We start from the raw sequence: 20,121 nt of genomic DNA on the forward strand, positions 1-20,121 counted from the left end.
TTTTACAGGTAGGCTTCGATGTCTAAAAGTAAAAGATGGTATAAATGTTTCCTTGCATTTTTGTTTTAACCATTTGAAAAAAAGCATTTTCAGATGTTGACTGCTTTATCTGATTAATTATAATAAAGTATTAAACTGAGAGTTTTTGAGTTAAATCCGTAATTAAAACTATGAATTGAAGCTTTGCAATTTAAATTTTAGTTGTTATTTTTACATAATCATAAGAGATAAAATTATTAGGGAAAAAACTGTTGGAAAAAGTTTAAACACTGAATTAACAACTGATGTGTAACTAAGGTAGCTCTTTAAAACACAAACACACACACACAAACACACACAGAAACAAATGCCCCTTTTCATTTCGAATGTGGTTTGAAAATAAGCAAAAACAAAAACCATGGTCCATTCAAGCACAATATTTAACTAATGCTTTCTTTCTCCTTAAACTGATTAGTAGCTATTCCTCCAACCAGAAAAAAACACATGAAAATTAATTAAACGCAATCCTTTAAAACTATTTTGAGTTACGTTAAAACGATCTAACCTTTTTTTCTGGTTCATTTCTGGATTACATAATCAAATCCTTGACACAAGGTATAAAACCCTAAGTTTACCTTGTTGTTTAGCTATATGTGGTCCCATAACTCAGGACACAACCACCATCCTTCCTCCCAACATCATTCATTTTACCTCGGCATAAACCCGACATTCAACTGCCCAGCCGTTGATGGGAATATCAGCTTGTTTGTGCCTGAGAGGGTAACCCTTGGCAACACGGATCATTTCTTGGACTAGGTCCAGGCCAGTAATGCATTCTGTGACAGGATGCTCAACCTGCAAGGCCAAGATGTGCCAGTCAACAGTTGTAGGAAAAGGTAAATAAACAGAAATAAGCAAGAACAATGTCAATAATTTCTGGGTAAAATAGGTTAATTATATTTAATATTCAATCATATTTGACATTTAAAAATTTTTTTATTTTATTTTATTTTTCGGCTGCACTGGGTCTTAGTTGTGGCACGCGGGACCTTTAGCTGGGGCATGCATACTTCTTAGTTGTGGCACACATGCAGGATCTAGTTCCCAGACCAGGGATCAAATCCGGGCCCCGTGCACTGGGAACGCACTGGATTGGTGGTCTTACCCACTGGACCACCAAGGAAGTCCCCATATTTGACTTAAAAACGATCTAAGAGAATAAAATTAAAGAATCAACACCATATAGTACAAAGCTGGGTAAGAAAAATGACACCCCAGAATTATTTGTAAACTATCTGTACTACTTTTCCCAGTTTTTATTTAGATGTGGTCCAACAATGTTTAACACTTTTAATTTTGAAACTAATTCTTACCTGAAAATTACATATTTAGATACAATCCTCAATGTGGCTGATCATCAACCTATTCTGCTACACTTAGCATGCCATCTATAGAGGCAGCTTATGATTTTCCAAAGCACTAATCTCTCCTGAGTTTCACCCACTTGCATGCTTTCACTAACCTGTCCTGACAAGCAACCAGACTAGCGTACTCTTACATCAAGGCAGCATAGCAGAAACGAGCAGATGGGTGCTGCAGGTTGTTTTCCCTCCAGACCTATGTGGGGAGTGCTTAGCATGCACAGTAACAAAACTGAGCCAGTGAAATCACTGCTCTCTCAGCAAACTGCTGGTAACTACTTTGGCTGATGCTGTCATGGGGATCCCTGGCCTTCCACACTACCACACGGGATACACATATACAAAACCATGCAGAGACATACAGGAATACTAACAGACATACACATCCTTAAAAATCTGATCGACTGCTTACAAGATCCTAAACTTAACTGAGCTAAAATAAAGCCACTTTGGCACTGGTAAAGAGTAGATAATCTGTCATGTAAAACCTTGAATACGTTTTGAAAATTTATATTAAACTTTGGCCACATCTGCTGCTTTGATACCAATTTCTTTTCTCATAAAAATTACGCATGTTCTAAATGCACTTCACAATAGTGTCTTTATCATGACATGTCATATTTCATACACTCTGACACGGGAAAAGGTCAATGAACAAACGAACTGTCTTCCCATCTTCAACTACACTAACTGAAGGACAGGACTTAGTCATTATAATAATCTTGAAGCTTATCATAAGCAGACAATGCCATGGTCTTTAAAAAAAAAGCTTTGTAAAAATAAACAGATGGGATCCATAATTAGCTCTGTGTGTGTTATGAGTTTGTTTACAGTTTCAACATTTTAAGACATTTTGACATAATTTTAATGACAAATCATCACTAAAATAAGCATCGACCCTTTGTAAAATAAATGTGACACTAAGTAAAGATCTTATTAGATAGTTTAGAATATATCAATATATTTTTGGAAGCAAACTATGATTTTGAGAGAAACAAGATTTTTAAATTTATTTATTTATTTTATTTTTTCGCTGCATTGCGAGCAGGGGCTACTCTTTGTTGCGGTGTGCGGGCTTCTCATTGCAGTGGCTTCTCTTGTTGTGGAGCACGGGCTCTAGGCGCACGGGCTACAGTAGTTGTGGCACGCGGGCTCAGTAGTTGTGGCTCGCAGGCTCTAGAGCACAGGCTCCATAGCTGTGGTGCACGGGCTTAGCTGCTCAGCGGCATGTGGGATCTTCCCAGACCAGGGCTTAAACCCGTGTCCCCTGCATTGGCAGGCAGATTCTTAACCACTGCGCCACCAGGGAAGTCCCAAGAAACAAGATTCTATATAATAAATATAATAAGAAAGGAACGATTGTAAAGCCCTTCTATTAGTGCTAGAAACAAATTTCAAGTAAGAAAGCATCTTACCACCATAACTATTCAAGAGCTGAACCTACTATGTGCCCAAGGGCTCTATATCAGTACTATCCACATATCTTTGTTAAGTGAGAAAACATTTTTAAAAGCTCAGAGAATGATTTAGTTTCATTCTTCTACGTCTAGTGCCCAGAAAAGTACATACTATATAGTAGACAGATAAATACACATTGAATGAAGGAGCAGCAAATCCAGAGTCACACCTATAGTAAGTGGTAGAGGCAGGGTTGGAATTTATGTCACTCCAGAGGCGATATGACCTTCCTGTTCTTCCTCGTGGAAAAATGTATATGAAAGAACGTAGTTAACATAAACAGCTATATAATTATGAGCTGCTGTCTTTTACAAAATACATTATTACAAAGTCTAAAGATTTGGTCAGTCAAAAATTCATTGTAAGGCTCTGTTTCACCTTAGAAGACCTCCCTATAATGTGTAGGAAAAAAAAGTTTATTAGACCTGTATTGAATAGAATCTAAAAATGGACCCACTTTAATCCAACTTAGAGTTACATAAAAGTAACAACATTTTACAGTCTTAATTAGTGAGCTTCAAGTATTTCAAACTAAAGTAAGTAGATAACTAAAATAATAACTAGCTGCTAAAGGCAAAATCATTAAAGAATTTTTTAAAAAATATCCACTTAGGTTCAAGTATTGTTAAAGTATACAAAATAGTCTGACGTACCTGAATTTTTCAGGTAACAGTAATATGTCTTTTTAAAGTAAAACAATTTTAAACATTTTTGAAAGAAATCTTTCTAAATACATTTTAATAGAACTCTGAAGTTATTTAACAGGATGTGTGAAACATTTCCTTTAGACCCTGTATTATTATTATCATCAGGAATCTTGTAAATGTAACACTGACTAAATAACCATGTCTATCCCCCATCCCTGAGAATTTAGGCATAGTTTCCCTGTGCAAGTTAAACTCAACACTTAAGAGATAAGAGCAGAGGTTAGAAAGAGACAAAATGGCTGACAGGCCAAAATATAAATCAATGAATGATTTTAAAATATCATTAAAATACTATCCTCTAGCCCTTGAATAAAAATCTAGTGTTTAAAGACAAAAGGCCAGGGATACCCTGTTCTTGCCTGGAGAACCTACCCCTGCAGGACTTTGAGGCCCAAAAGTCAACCCAGGAAGAAGAATGAAATGCCTGGAAGATTCTGAAATGCAGAGATATAAAAAAATGACTATGAGCACACAGCCTGTTGTCCGTTATTTATCCTCAGATATTCCAAATGTTTCCCTTTTTTATCCACAGAAAATAAAACTAGTGAACTATGAAAAAAAGAAAGAAAGAAAAGGAAAGGAGAAAGGAAGGGAGGGAGGTAAGATCAATGGAAAGTAAAGGTGGCTAACTGGAACAAACGGTTATAAAAAGAAAAAAAATATTGGCCTCTGGTAAGCCAACAAGTTTACCTTGTCGAACCTAGAAGAAAAAACTACCTCTGAAAGTATGATGCTAATAAACATCTATTCTGAGGGCTAGTATGTGGGGGGAGGGGTGGGGGACAAGGTTTCTGAGTGACTTCTCTCTGGGAAACACTGAGTTACCTGAAGTTAAACAGGCTTATTTAAGAAAAGACTCCTCAGACCCACTAATCTGTGAATATGCCTCAGGACTCTAGGAGGAGACTGTACAGCACTTATGTCACCACACACCTTCTTTTGCAGACTATCTTTATGGACTGAGACTTCCATAGAACACATGCTTAGAAACAATGCCTTTTCTAAAGGTTCAAAACACAAACATTCAAAATACAAAACTCAATTCCCTTATGTGACTCTGTGCTCACCAAACAAATTTTTGGTCTTCATACATGATTTCCCTATTCAACAGAAATGTGTGCTAGTTCCAAGAAACATATGAATGAGGGATCCACCAGATAGTATGATTGCACATTAGAGATGAATATACTGACATTCTAGTATATAAATCTTGTGATTTAGTCAGCAAAAGTAATACCTAGCCATAGAGAGAGAGAGAAAATACATACACATACAAGCCAAAAAAAGAGTAAGCCCATCCAAGTTAGAATTTCTGAATCCTCAAAGGCAAATTATTGAATGGGATATATTCATCAAGTCAGTGCTACTCTGCAGGTTCTATTAGTAACTTATAAATCAGTTTGTACTGGCAATGCCCCTATCTCGCCATGAATCTTTTGTTCAAACAGATACAAACAACTACAATCATCAAATGCCTTATTATGATACATAATCACACTCAAGATCTAGAATGAGTATGTATAGTTCTATACACCCACCTACATTAGATGGTCACAGTCAGCCAGCTTTTTATGGATCTATTTGCTATTTTAATTTAGTCTTCTTAGTCACCATCGAACTGTCACTATTGTCAGTGTTTATGTAGACCTCTTGCCACTCTTACTAATTTGTTGCTTCAAATGTATTTCTCAAAAAAATAAATAACTGAGCTTATCAAATGCAATGGTGAGGTAAACTAGGTTTTGCTTCACCTGAGTTCTTGACGTATCAAATTTCAATAGTAATAAATTTAGAAAAGCTAAATCTTTCTGGCTTTGTGTTGTCATTATCTACCTTCTGATTCTAAAAGTTATAATCGTAAATTCTGCCACTGCCACTGTAGTCTTTAGCCTTATTCCTCCTTAAATACAAACTAGGAAGTATCTAAAACTAATGAAGGAGAGAATGAGATATGTCCAGAGGCTCAAAGTATCTCCCTATAAGATACCTTCATTAATGACAAGGGGAGAAACACTAACGCTACGGTGGGGAAATGCAAGAGATGCCACCTTTTTTTTTTAATTGGAGTTTAGTTGCCTTACAATGTTGGGTTATTTTTTCTGCTGTGCAGGAAAGTGAATCAGTTATACATATACATATTATCTACTCTTTTTTAGATTTCCTTTCCATTTAGGTCACCACAGAGCACTGAGTAGAATTCGCTGTGCCACACAGTAGGTTCTCATTAGTTATCTATTTTACACATAATAGTGTATACATGTCAATCTCAGTCTCCCAATTCATCCCACCCACCCCTTCCCCGCTTGGTAACCATAAGTTCATAAGAGATGCCACGTTAACGAAGCCAACATTACCACTAATGGGATAAACAGACATCGCATGCCTCCTATATGGTGCTCAGGAAAGAACAACAGCATTTCTGTAGTATTCTTGCCAAAAATGCAAAGCCTGAATATAATCAAGAGAAAAAAGACAAATGCAAAATGCAGGACACTCTAGAAATAAATGGCCTGTGCTCATAAAAAAATGTAAAGACCATACTTGACCAAAAAAACAAAAGAAAGACTAAGGAACTGTTCCAGATGGAGAGAGACTAAAGAGGCATGGCAAGTAAATGTAACATAGGATCCTGAACCAGAAAAATGCTGTATTTTACTATAAAAGACAATAGTGAACAAGTGGTGAAATGTGAATATGATCTGTAGACTGGATGATAGTAATATGTCAATGTTAATATTCTGATGTTGATAATGGTACTGTGGTAATGTAAAAGAATTTTCTTGTTTTTAGGAAATACATATTTAGGGGTAAAGAGGCACCAGGCCTGCAATTTACTCTGAAATGTTTCAGGTAAAGAAGATAGATACAGAGAAACAAAGATGCAGATATAGATACAAGGATAAAGCAAATGTAAATGTTAGTAAAGGGTGTTCAGAAATTCTTTGTAATGTTTTGCAGTTTTTCTGGACATCTGAAATAACTCAAAAATAAAAATTAATAAAAATTAAAGCAATGTCACTATAATTTTTGTTTTTATATTACAAAACATTATTAAAATAAAGATATCTGACTTGATCAACATTATTTTCTCTTCAATCAGAACCCTCTCATTGTGCTAAATAAAAATAATCAACAACAGATAATTTGTTCAATAATGTTTTCTCTAACTTAAACTTCTAAATACTTTATTGTGTTGATGACCTAATAATTCTAAAGATTTTAAGAATGGGTAACTAGATAACAAGCAAGTATTCCTCGAGGAGAAGATGATTCAGGCAAATTTTAATTACACATTAAAGTTAACTTCAAATGAAAATTAACACTGAGGCAAGTTTAAAAGAGGAGAAAGTTCCAAAAAGTGTGGAGAGAAGTCAGATCAATGAAATTATGTGTTACCTTGGCCACTACAGAGAAGGAGGGTGATAAAAAGTATTCAAAGTTCCTTGAATGGAGGGTAATTGTTTTTCAGGTGGTACGTGGAGGCCCAACTGCTTAGTCAAAGCAGAAGCTGTCCCTAAAAGCAGAAGACCCATGTACATACCATAACTAACATCTCTGTGGCACTGAAATTTACCAAATCCCTCCAAATGCACAAACTTGTTCCCTATTCCACTGTCATTTTACAGACAAGGTATAAGAGATACTCACAAGGGGTATAAGGTAAGTAAATATTAAGAATTTTCTAATATTCAAATAATGTTATTTTAAATTAACATAATTTAAAGTAACTTCTTTATTAAATATGTCTAAATAAGATATTACAAAGACTTAGTTTGTGAAAGCCATTTTTTGTAAGCAGAACTTTTTAAATTCAACTCAGCAAAGCAGTACAGGTATGATTACCTGTTGAAATGTGAGGAAACTGTCCTGTTATATAAAATCGGGCTTCATAATGGTATTTGGCATAATAGGTCTTTTTCGTTTGTTGTTATTCTGGCCTGAAAGGACAACTGATGTCATTATTTTTAGTTTTGCTCTTTCAGTTCAGAGAGAGTCTTTGTCCAGAACAGAATCTAACATATACCTATTAAAATTCTGAAACTCTACCTCCTGAGAATACAGGGTTTCAAAATAAAGATCTAAAGTTATTAGATTTTGATCCACAGGACTCAAAGATAAAAAGCATGTTGGGAAATAGGCCCCAACACACCATCCCTGTAAACTCACCTTGAAAATAATGGCTATATTCAAGGGTGGCAGTGAAAACTGAACAGTTTCTATTACAGAGCTTTCCTGTTGACCCCAACACAAATAGTCAGATGAAGAAAGGATAAGAGAACTGTTTAGGCGCTGAACTGCATCTCCTCTGCCCAATTCATATCTTTAAGTCCTAACCCTTAGTACCTCAGAATATGACTGGAGTGTTTGGGTCTTTAAAGAGGCAATTAAGTTAAAATAAGGTCATGAGGGTGGGCCCTAACCCAACATGACTGATGCCCTTATAAGAAGAGATTAGGACACAGACAACACACAGCACAGAAAAAAAGACCATGTGAAGACACAAGAAGACGACGTCCATCTGCAGGCCAAAGAGAAAGGCCTCCAGAAGAAACCCATCCTGCCGACACCTCGATTTTAGACTTCTGCCTCCAGAAGTGTAAGAAAATAAATGTTGCTTAAGCCATCCACTCTGTGGTAACTTGTCATGATAGCCCTAGAAAACTAATACAGGAACAAATTTGAAAAGTTAAAATCTAGATAAGAATCCAGAACACAAAGACACCAAAATAGTTTATAAAATGCTTTAAAACAAAAAACTAATGAAAAATGCCTGACAAGTTTAACTATTCATATCCATATAACAAAAACGTCTTTCCTTCAACTTTCTAAAAAGACTCAATAAACATTAAGGGAAAGTGTAACATGCCCTTCGTTATATTCTCAGTTTCCTAGGAGAGTAACTTCAAGTATCCCAGAACATCCCAGTTCTGGCTAACTCTAGCCAGTCTGATAATCCTGGCCTCTATGACTTTAAATATAATCAAAATGTCAACTTCTGGGCTTCCCTGGTGGCGCAGTGGTTAAGAGTACGCCTGCCGATGCAGGGGACACGGGTTCGTGCCCCGGTCCAGGAAGATCCCACATGCCGCGGAGCGGCTAGGCCCATGAGCCATGGCCGCTGAGCCGGCTTGTCCGGAGGCTCCGCAACGGGAGAGGCCACAACAGTGAGAGGCCCACGTACCGCAAAAAAAAAAAAAAAAAAAAATGTCAACTTCTGTCCAGATCTAAAATATCACTTCTGGCAAGAATGGAATTTTACAAATTAATTACAAATCCATTTCCCTATAATTTCTCTTATTTCCACCAATTATTCTTTCAGTCAAACAGCCCAATTCATAAAAGACCAAACTCTTTTAGTAGTTTTTAAATTTAAAACTGCTCTGAAATTAGAATACGATATTTGTTCAGTTACAATCCATTCTCAGAAATCAGAATTTATGTTGCAATAATTTTTATTCTTTTAATAAAAGAAACAGCAAAGGATAAGAATCAAGATGCTAAAGAAGTGTTTCTAAAGCCCTCCTGGAATGTAAGGTTCCATACGATACAGAACTCTCCAACGGAAGCTCCGGTTGGATGTGGGGATATGCAGCCTCCGCAGAATTTCAACAGTTCTGTTGTACTTTTCTTCCACAGCACAAGTAGATTCCTCCTCCACTGTAGCAATCAGTATAAGCCACTGACTAAGGTCTAACAAAAGGGGTACAATTTAGCTCTCTGTTCTCAAAATGGTGGAATAGCCAGCAGACCACATTTGGGCATTTAATTACTTTAAGGCCTTAATCCTTTCTATTTGGGAGTTTTCTAGGTTTTTCGATCTTTGTAGACTATAAAAAGACTGCTTGTCCAAAAAGATAACATCTAAAAATTGCCTAGATTTGGAAATTAACAATTATACACACACACAATTTGGAACGGTATATTCAAGGTCCTAATATTAATCTTAGCACAAAGGCCTAAGCAGAAATAGTTTATCAATGTAACACTTTTATCAGTTCATTTTTAGAAGAAAGAGGTCCACATCCATTTTTCTCCTAGACTCTTACACAAACACCTTTACAATGAAAAGGCTTCTTTCAAAGCAGTATTTCCACTATGTTTGTTCATTTGTAACAATAATTTTTCAGTCAACTGACAAAAGATTAATAAGAAAAAGTTATTATTAATTTGTGGCTCAGTTTGCCATCTGAAAAAAAATGACTACTGACAGGGTTTATTAATTATAATGACAACAGTAATAGTAAACGTGTTGGGACTTCCCTGGTGGCACAGTGGTTAAGAATCCACCTCCCAATGCAGGGGACACGGGTTCGAGCCCCGGTCTGGGAAGATCCCACATGCTGCAGAGCAACTAAGCCCCTGCGCCACAACTACTGAGCCTGAGCTCTAGAGCCCACAAGCCACAACTACTGACCCCGCATGCCACAACTGCTGAAGCCCGTGCACCTAGAGCCCATGCTCCGCAGCAAGGGAAGCCCACGCAGTGCAAAGAAGAGTAGCCCCTGCTCGGTGCAACTCCAGAAAGCCCGCACGCAGCAACGAAGACCCAACACAGCCAAACATACATACATACATACATACATAAATAAATAAAAATAGTAAACGTGTTAACCAATGTTTAACAAACATAGCATGCAGGATATTACTGGTAAGATTCTTACAGTGAGGAAGAAGAATGAGTGCTTGGTATAAACCAGGCACTATTCTGAGCATTTAAATGTATTAATTCACTTAATGCTCACAATCCTATAAAGCCAGTGCTATATTACTGTCACTTTACAGATGAGGGAAATAAAGTATAGAGAAGCTAAGGAACTTGCTTACAGACACATAGCTAGGAAGGAACAGAGTTAGGATTTACTTGTACTAAGTGAAAATAGTGGATGTTTGCAATTTACGGAAAAAATGATTAAATGAGTTCCCCATTAGTCTACTACAATTGTTCTGAACCATTCTAGGGTCTAGAACCTCACCAAATCTCTCCCTAGAAAAGTGTGGATCCAATTTCAGAGGGTCCACAGACTCCCCTACAACTCATTAAAGAGTCCAGATAACCCAGGTTAGAAGCTTCTGCTTTGGGAAGATGGCAATTCCAACATGGCTCACTCCCTCCCCACGGTGTCTATTTCCCCAGACTCAGGGAGCTGCTGAGGATACGTGAAGTGCAAAGATTTGGGGCAAAGTGACAGCCAACAACAGGTAATAGGCTCTCCTCTCTCGTGGGCTGGGCAACACTGAGAGACTAGCTTCAGAGACCGCTAGGGAAGAATGAGAAAGGCACTGGTCATGGAGACAGCTTGGCCTGCAGGCATCCACAGACCCTGGAGAGAAACTCAATAAAGGTTCCAGAAGAGACCCTGGTCTCTTCACCAAAGAGTCTGAGTCAATAAGCAATAGCTGGATTCTGTCCTTGAGACAAGGGAAATGCTAGGAGACATATGCTCTTGCTGTCCTCAGGAGTAGATATGGTTCTGTCTGCAACCACTTGAAGAACACTACCCCTAGAACGTTACATCAAAGAGAAGTCAGTACTGAGCACCCAAGACAACCACAGTAGAGGGTGTACCCAACTGAGAAAGGATAAACATTTGGAATAACGTTCACACATGTCAAATGAAATAGAGCGGCTGAGGGACAGAAAAAAAAAATTTATCCAAAAAACAGTAAGGGTACTTAGAAACTTCTAAAGTAGCAATATAAGCACACACACACCCCTATACCCAATTAGACTTTCTGGGATAAAATAACAATTTCCCAATTATGCAATTCAGTCAATTACTTAGAAGATGATCACTGTTTGAACCTGAATTAGTAGCCTGGAAGGAGAACATAAAGAAATGATATCAAGAAACAGAGCACAGGGCTTCCCTGGTGGCGCAGTGGTTGAGAGTCCACCTGCTGATGCAAGGGACACGGGTTTGGGCCCCGGTCCGGGAGGATCCCACAAGCCGCGGAGTGGCTGGGCCCATGAGCCATGGCCGCTGAGCCTGCGTGTCCGGAGCCTGTGCTCCGCAACGGGAGAGGCCACAACAGTGAGAGGCCCGCGTATCGCAAAAAAAAAAAAAAAAAAAAGAAACAGAGCACAAATACAAACTGAGAGTAATCATGAGGGAAAAGATATGAGCCCTAGAGGGCTTGTCCAGAATACCTAACCTGCAAATAACAGGAGTCACCAAAGGAGAAAACTAACAAATGAGGAGAGAAAATCGTCACCAGAAGAAATTTCCCCTGAAATGAAGAGACACTTGAATCTGTACAACTGAAAAGGGCACATGGAGCAAAAGGCAGAGTTGATGGATATAAACATATACCTAGTCATGTGAAGAAGAAAAAAAAAATTCTTGAATTCCAATATTTAAGAAAAAGTTGGGTCATCTTTCAGACAACAAGAATACGTTACCTATAATGGAAGACAAATCAGAATGACATCAGACTTAACACTAGAAGCTAGAACACAGGAGAATGTAAAAACTACAGAAGACTAGAACAGAAGCTCAAAAATCCTATACTCAATCAAAATATCATTCCTCTTTCACAGCTAAAGAAATATACTTGAGGATGGGGCATTTCAGAGCATATCATTCACATACTCCAGCTGAGGAAATTATATGAAAAAACTTTCTAAACAAACAAATGAACTAGGGCAGAAATCTTAAAAAAGGAGAAAGAGAAGCTACAGTAAATGAGACATGCCTAGGGGTGTGTACCTAGAAGCTAAAGGGACTCTGGAAACAGAACAGATAAAACTACAAGGGAAAGTAACACATAGCCTAGAAGTATGAAATTATCTCAGAGACTCTTTACTGCTGGAAAGTCGAGAGAACCAGTTATATCATCTTTACAAATACTAATGGAGAAAAGGTCTAACTGAAAAGGAGGATGAACATAAATACAATTTTAAAGGACACAATATCTCCAACTTATCAATAGGAAGCAACAGGAATAATTAGCAATTTAATTCAAGCAACAAATAGAAAAAAGAAAAAAACTGGAATATTATTTATAAAACACAAGTAAAGATGAAATAAAATCAAGTATTTAAAGTCAGAAGGACTAAAATTTCATACTAAAAGAAAGAGTGTCAGACTGGGTTTTTCAAAAAAAACTTATGGAACAATTAAAGCAAGTGATACAGAACAGGCAAATAAAACAAAAAGAAGCAGGACACAGACATAGAACACAAACTTATGGTTACCAAAGGGGAAGGTGAGGAGGGATAAATCAGTAGAATGGAATTAACATATATACACTACTATATATAAAACAGGTAAACTACAAGGACCTACTGTACAGCACAGAGAACTATACTCAATATTTTGTAATAATCTATAAGGAAAAGAATCTGAAAAAGAACATGTATATGTATATACACATATATATAAATAAAAAACTGAATCACTGTGCTATACATCTGAAACTAACATGACATGGTAAATCAGCTACACTTCAAGTTTTTAAAAAATTTTTAATAAAAAATAAAGTCAAAAAAAATTTTAACTGGGATTCACATATATACACTAATATGTATAAAATAGGTAACTAATAAGAACCTGCTGTATAAAAAAATAAAATAGGGCTTCCCTGGTGGCTGAGAGTGGTTGGGAGTCCGCCTGCTAATGCAGGGGACACAGGTTCGTGCCCCAGTCCGGGAAGATCTCACATGCCGCGGAGATGGCTGGGCCCGTGAGCCATGGCCACTGAGCCCGTGCATCTGGAGCCTGTGCTCCGCAACGGGAGAGGCCACAGCAGTGAGAGGCACATGTACCACAAAAAAATAAAAAAATAAAATAAAATAAAATTCAAAAAAAAATTTTTAATAAAAAAAAAGTAGGTGATGCAACATGATATGAGTCAAGGTGGACTTTAAGATTAAACCACTTAAACAAGATATTCTGTCATGATAAAAGGCAAACAGTAAGGTATTTCCTTACTGTATTTATATTACTCTCTTCCTACTTTCCAACTCCTGAACACCCTCTAACTATCACTGTCTAGGGATGTTTTTTCCTAAAAGAACAGGGGAATATAAAGCCAAAAGGGAGGTGCTTCCATTACGGGTGAAGTTAGATCAGATAATACCTAGCAGTGATTTAAACTCCAGGAATATGAAGAATAAATTCTAGTGCCCAGATAGTTGGGAAGGGCTCAGACAAATACAGGAGCAACACTGGCTACAATGGGGAGCAAAGGCTGCCTTCTGAGTTTAGACCCAGGAGGTCTTCACTTTTGCCTAAACTCAGTTTGCCATGAAAATTCCAAAGAGAGCAGATGTTTGGATTTGCCCTCCTTTGGGCATCTGCCTGACTATGATTAGTGTGTGAGTGTATAACGTGCTCATGAGTGAGGGTTTCGTCGAGCCGAGTGTCTAGGTGTATTGTCCGTATTTGTGTTCACTTTTTTCTTGATCTCATTTGTTCAGATTTTTTAATCTCTTGTGTTTTCTAGAGCTGCTCATGCCCCACCCCCACCTTTGTCTTTGCAGTACTCAAAAGTTATTTTCTTCCCATCAAATATATGCTGGCTAGAACAAGAGTTATTTCTGCTAGGCAGCATCTTACCCCCAGAGCTCTCCAGCTCTTCTGCCTAACAGTTTTAAATCGGAGATTGAAGAGTCAGTTTTTCCAAACCACCCATTTTCCACGTTAGCTTGCGAGGTCTTTTCAATTCTTTTTGACTCCATGCGCCTCTGCTACACTGAGATAGGACACAGTTATGCTTATGGTGTCACCAGTTCCAGAGACGAAGGGGAAAAGGTGCACCAGGGCCCACCTAGCAGACGGGTTAGGTTGCTGCTGGGAGGTGGGGTGTCACTGTTCCCTTTGCTCAGGCAGGCTGTTTCCAGGACCCCTCAGAAACTGGTCCCCACTCCTCTCCAGGGCTCTTCTCATCCCTCTATTCATATGCATGTGTGTGTATTTTCCCTGTGACACTGGCAGTGACAGTAATTTCCCACCCAGAGAGAAGCTTGTGGTCCATGATGCTCCAAGAATGAATTTCCAAGTATTTGCCAGTGGAGGTGCAGAAGCTGTGACAAGAGTGAGTCAGCGTTGCACTTACAGAGCAACTGTATACTGCAGTAATAAATGGAAAATATCAGCAAAAAAACAAACAACAACAACAAAAAAACACACACACAGGCAAACAGTAATAAACCTATACTGTACGTATTATTTTGTAGATATATATGTAAACATTATTACAAGTGCAAGGAAAGCTGAGAGATGTATACTGAAGTAGTTATGGATGAAATTATTTAATGTCTGACATTTGTGTTAAAATACTCCAGCTATAAGGAGTAAAAGCAAGGAAAAGGAGGCATACATATAGGAAACAATACTAGCCAAGTTAAAACTGCTCTAAAAAATAAAATCTTATTTTTTAATAAATTATGAAAAACTTTATATATCTAAGACATCCTTGCATTTCTTTCTAAATAAAACACAGCCAATTTAAAAAGAGAGAAAAGATATAGAGGAAGTGAATAAAACAATAACCTTCAATAACATTGGGTTTTCTTTTGCTTTTTTTTGTGAACTTGGGCAAGTTAATAACTTTGACTTTTTAATAGATATTACCTCATAAAATACTGAAGGTCTATCACAGAAGGGTCTAGAAAGATCTTTAAAGGCCTACCATTGAGAATGATACCAGCATCAAATGGATTCACATCTAAGTCTGAATTTTTAAAGAACAGATAATGCCTATTATTAACTAGACCCCAGAAAAAGAATACTCCCACAGTTTGCTTCGAAAAAAATACATATAACTTTTATTACTAAAATCTGGTAAAGACAGTATTTTAAAAAGAAATAAAAATATTTATATTCACAAAATCCAGCAAAATACCAAAAGGAAAATCACTATGTCTAATTAAAATGTATTCCAGGACTATAAAGGAAATGTATCAGAAGAGTCCATAATGTTAATAAATTAAAAGATAAAAGGGCCACTTCTTGCCTTATCAGTAGTAACTGGTAGATAATTAGGAATTTTGACCACAACTAGAGACAAAGAGATCTTACAAGCCTTTAGAAGGAGAGAAAAATTTTAAATGATCAATAATCAGATGCATCTCAATATCAACAGCAGAAATTAAAACAAAGCAATATAAGGCCTTCAAAAAGTCAATGAAAAATTATTTCCAATCCAGAATTTTATATGCAAAATTCTAAAAGAAAACTTAGGAAAAAATTGTGACCTTAGGTCAGGCAAAGATTTCTCAGGAACTACATCAAAAGCACAATCCATAAGTTAAAAACTTGGTAAATTGGGCTTCATCAAAATTAAAAATTTTTGTACTTCAAATGACACCATTAAGAAAATAAAAACAGGGGGACCTTCAAGATGGTGGAAGAGTAAGATCTGGAGATCACATTCCTCCCCACAAATACATCAAAAATACAACTACATGTGAAACAACTTCTACAGAACATCTACTGAACGCTGACAGAAGACCTCAGACTTCCCAAAAGGCCAGAAACTCCACACGTACATGGCCATGTGTCTGACAGAGTCTTGGTGCTCCTGCCAGGTGTCAGGCCTAAGCCTCTTAGGTGGGAGAGCCGAGTTCAGGACATTTGTCCACCAGAGACCTCCCGGACCCACATAATATCAACCAGTGAAAGCTCTCCCAGAGATCTCCATCTCAACGCTAAGAGTCAGAGCCACTCAATGACCAGTAAGCTCCAGCGCTGGACACCCCATGACAAACAACTAGCAAGACAGGAATACAACCCCACCCATTAGCAGAGAGGCTGCCTAAAATCATAATAAGGTCAGAGACACCCCAAAACACAACACCAGACATGGTCCTGCCCACCAGAAAAACAAGATCCAGCCTCATCCACCAGAACGCAGGCACCAGTCCCCTCCACCAGGAAGCCTACGCAACCCACTGAACCAACCTTACCCACTGGGGGCAGACACCAAAAACAACGGGAACTACAAACGGGCAGCCTGTGAAAAGCAGACACCCAAACACAGAAGTTAAGCAAAATGAGAAGACAGAGAAATACACAGCAGGTGAAGGAGCAAGGTAAAAACGCTCCAGACCAAACAAATGAAGAGGAAATAGGCAGTCTACCTGAAAAAGAATTCAGAGTAATGATAGTAAAGATAATCCAAAATCTTGGAAACAGAATGGAGAAAAAACAAGTAATGTTTAAGAAGGACCTAGAAGAACTGAAGAGCAAACAAACAGTGACGAAAAACACAATAAATGAAATAAAAAATTCTCTAGAAGGAATCAATAACAGAATAACTGAGGCAGAAGAACGGATAAGTGATCTGGAAGATAAAATAGTGGAAATAACTACTTCAGAGTAGAATAAAGAAAAAAAAAAAGAAAAGAATTGAGAACAGTCTCAGAGACCTCTGGAACAACATTAAACACACCAACATCCGAATTATAGGGGTTCCAGAAGAAGAAGAGAAAAAGAAAGGGACTGAGAAAATATTTGAAGAGATTATAGTTGAAAACTTCCCTAAAATGGGAAAGGAAATAGTTAATCAAGTCCAGGAAGCACAGAGAGTCCCATACAGGATAAATCCAAAGAGAAACACACCAAGACACATATTAATCAAACTATCAAAAATTAAGTACAAAGAAAAAATATTAAAAGCAGCAAGGGAAAAGCAACAAATAACATACAATGGAATCCCCATAAGGTTCACTGCTGATCTTTCAGCAGAAACTCTGCAAGCCAGAAGGGAGTGGCAGGACATATTTAAAGCGATGAAGGAGAAAAACTTACAACCAAGATTACTCTACCCAGCAAGGATCATATTCAGATTTGACAGAGAAATTAAAACCTTTACAGACAAGCAAAAGCTAAGAGAATTCAGCACCACCAAACCAGCTTTACAACAAATGCTAAAGGAACTTCTCTAGGCAGGGAACACAAGAAAAGGAAATGACCTACAATAACAAACTCAAAACAATAAAGAAAATGGTAATAGGAACATACATATCAATAATTACCTTAAATGTAAATGGATTAAATGCTCCAAACAAAAGACATAGACAGGCAGAATGGATGCAAAAACAAGACCCCTATATATGCTGTCTACAAGAGACCCCACTTCAGACCTAGGGACACATACAGACTGAAAGTGAGGGGATGGAAAAAGATATTCCATGCAAATGGAAACCAAAAGAAAGCGGGAGTAGCAATTCTCATATCAGACAAAGTAGACTTTAAAACAAAGACTATTAAAAGAGACAAAGGACACTACATAATGATCAAGGGATCAATCCAAGAAGAAGATATAACAACTGTAAATATTTATGTACCCAACATAGCAGCACATCAATACATAAGGCAAATACTAACAGCCATAAAAGGGGAAATCAACAGTAACACAATCATAGTAGGAGACTTTAACATCCCACTTTCACCAATGGACAGATCAACCAAAATGGAAATAAATAAGGAAACACAAGCTTTAAATAATACATTAAACAAAATGGACTTAATTGATAACACAATTGGAACAGGACATTCCATCCAGAAACAACAGAATGCACTTTCTTCTCAGGTGCTCATGGAATGTTCTCCAGGATAGATCATACCTTGGGTCACAAATCAAGCCTTGGTAAATTTAATTAAACTGAAATCATATCAAGTATCTTTTCGGACCACAATGATATGAGACTAGATATCAATTCCAGGAAAAAATACGAACACATGGAGGCTAAACAATACACTACTTAATAACGAAGTGATCACTGAAGAAATCAAAGAGGAAATTAAAAAAATACCTAGAAACAAATGACAATGGAGACATGACGACACAAAACCTATGGGATGCAGCACAAGCAGTTCTAAGAGGGAAATTTATAGCAATACAATCCTACCTTAAGAAACAGGAAACTTCTCGAATAAACAACCTAACCTTGCACCTAAAGCAATTAGGGAAAGAAGAACAAAAAAAAACCCGAAGTTAACAATAGGAAAGAAATCATAAAGATCAGATCAGAAATAAATGAAAAAGAAATGAAGGAAACGATAGCAAAGATCAATAAAACTGAACCAGGAAGAAATAGAAGATATGAAGAGACCAATCACAAGCACTGAAACTGAGACTGTGATTAAAAATCTTCCAACAAACAAAAGCCCAGGACCAGATGGCTTCAGAGGTGAATTCTATCACATATTTAGAGAAGATCTAACACCTATCCTTCTCAAACTCTTCCAAAATATAGCAGAGGGAGGAACACTCCCAAACTCATTCTATGAGGCCACCATCACCATGATACCAAAACCACACAAAGATGTCACAAAGAAAGAAAACTACAGGCCAATATCACTGATAAACATAGATGCAACAATCCTCAACAAAATACTGGCAAACAGAATCCAACAGCACATTAAAAGGATCATACACTATAGTCAAGTGTGGTTTACCCCAGGAATGCAAGGATTCTTCAATATACGCAAATCAATCAATGTGATACACCATATTAACAAACTGAAGGAGAAAAACCATATGATCATCTCAACAGATGCAGAGTAAGCTTTCGACAAAATTCAACACCCATTTATGATAAAAACCCTCCAGAAAGTAGGCATAGAGGGAACTTACCTCAACATAATAAAGGTCATATATGACAAACCCACAGCCAACGTCGTCCGCAATGGTGAAAAACTGAAACCATTTCCACTAAGATCAGGAAAATGACAAAGTTGCCCACTCTCATCACTATTATTCAACATAGTTTTGTAATTTTTAGCCACAGCAATCAGAGAAGAAAAAGAAATAAAAGGAATCCAAATAGGAAAAAAGAGGTAAAGCTGTCACTGTTTGCAGATGACATGATACTATACATAGAGAATCCTAAAGATGCTACCAGAAAACTACTAGAGCTAATCAATGAATTTGGTAAAGTAGCAGGATACAAAATTAATGCACAGAAACCTCTGGCATTCCTATACACTAATGATGAAAAATCTGAAAGTGAAATTATAAAAACACTCCCATTTACCACTGCAACAAAAAGAATAAAATATCTAGGAATAAACCTACCTAAGGAGACAAAAGACCTGTATGCAGAAAACTATAAGACACTGATAAAAGAAATTAAAGATGATAAAAATAGATGGAGAGATATACCATGTTCTTGGATTGGAAGAATCAACAGTGTGAAAATGACTCTACTACCCAAAGGAATCTACAGATTCAATGCAATCCCTATCAAACTACCAATGGCATTTTTCACAGAACTAGAACAAAAAACCTCACAATTTGTATGGAAACACAAAAGACTCTAAATAGCCAAAGCAACCTTGAGAAAGAAAAATGGAACTGGAGGCATAAGGCTCCCTGATTTCAGACTATACTACAAAGCTATAGTAAGCAAGACAGTATGGTACTGGCACAAAAACAAAAATGTAGATCAATGGAACAGGATAGAAAGCCCATAGGTAAACGCATGCACCTGTGGTCACCTTATCTTTGATAAAGGAGGCAAGAATATACACTGAAGAAAAGACAGCCTCTTCCATAAGTGGTGCTGGGAAAACTGGACAGGTACATGTAAAAGAATGATATTAGAA

The 20,121-nt window shown here is 37.3% G+C and overlaps 1 protein-coding gene across 6 annotated transcripts in view; it reads right to left on the minus strand.

Moving 5' to 3' along the window:
* Window positions 1-20,121, minus strand: part of PCCA (propionyl-CoA carboxylase subunit alpha) — a 353,831-nt gene that overhangs the window by 181,566 nt on the left and 152,144 nt on the right. For all 6 annotated transcript variants that reach the window (XR_003791702.1, XR_003791703.1, XR_003791701.1 and 3 more), the window contains one exon: window positions 691-834. Coding sequence is in view for 3 of the 6 variants with exons in the window: in XM_029210010.1 (XP_029065843.1) it covers window positions 691-834 (144 nt within the window). In the remaining 3 variants the exon portion in view is untranslated. The remainder of the gene's footprint in view (window positions 1-690; window positions 835-20,121) is intronic.

This window comes from Monodon monoceros, unplaced genomic scaffold (genome assembly GCF_005190385.1).
Source record: "Monodon monoceros isolate NGI ecotype Baffin Bay Population unplaced genomic scaffold, NGI_Narwhal_1 Super_Scaffold_8, whole genome shotgun sequence".
NCBI lineage: Eukaryota > Metazoa > Chordata > Mammalia > Artiodactyla > Monodontidae > Monodon > Monodon monoceros.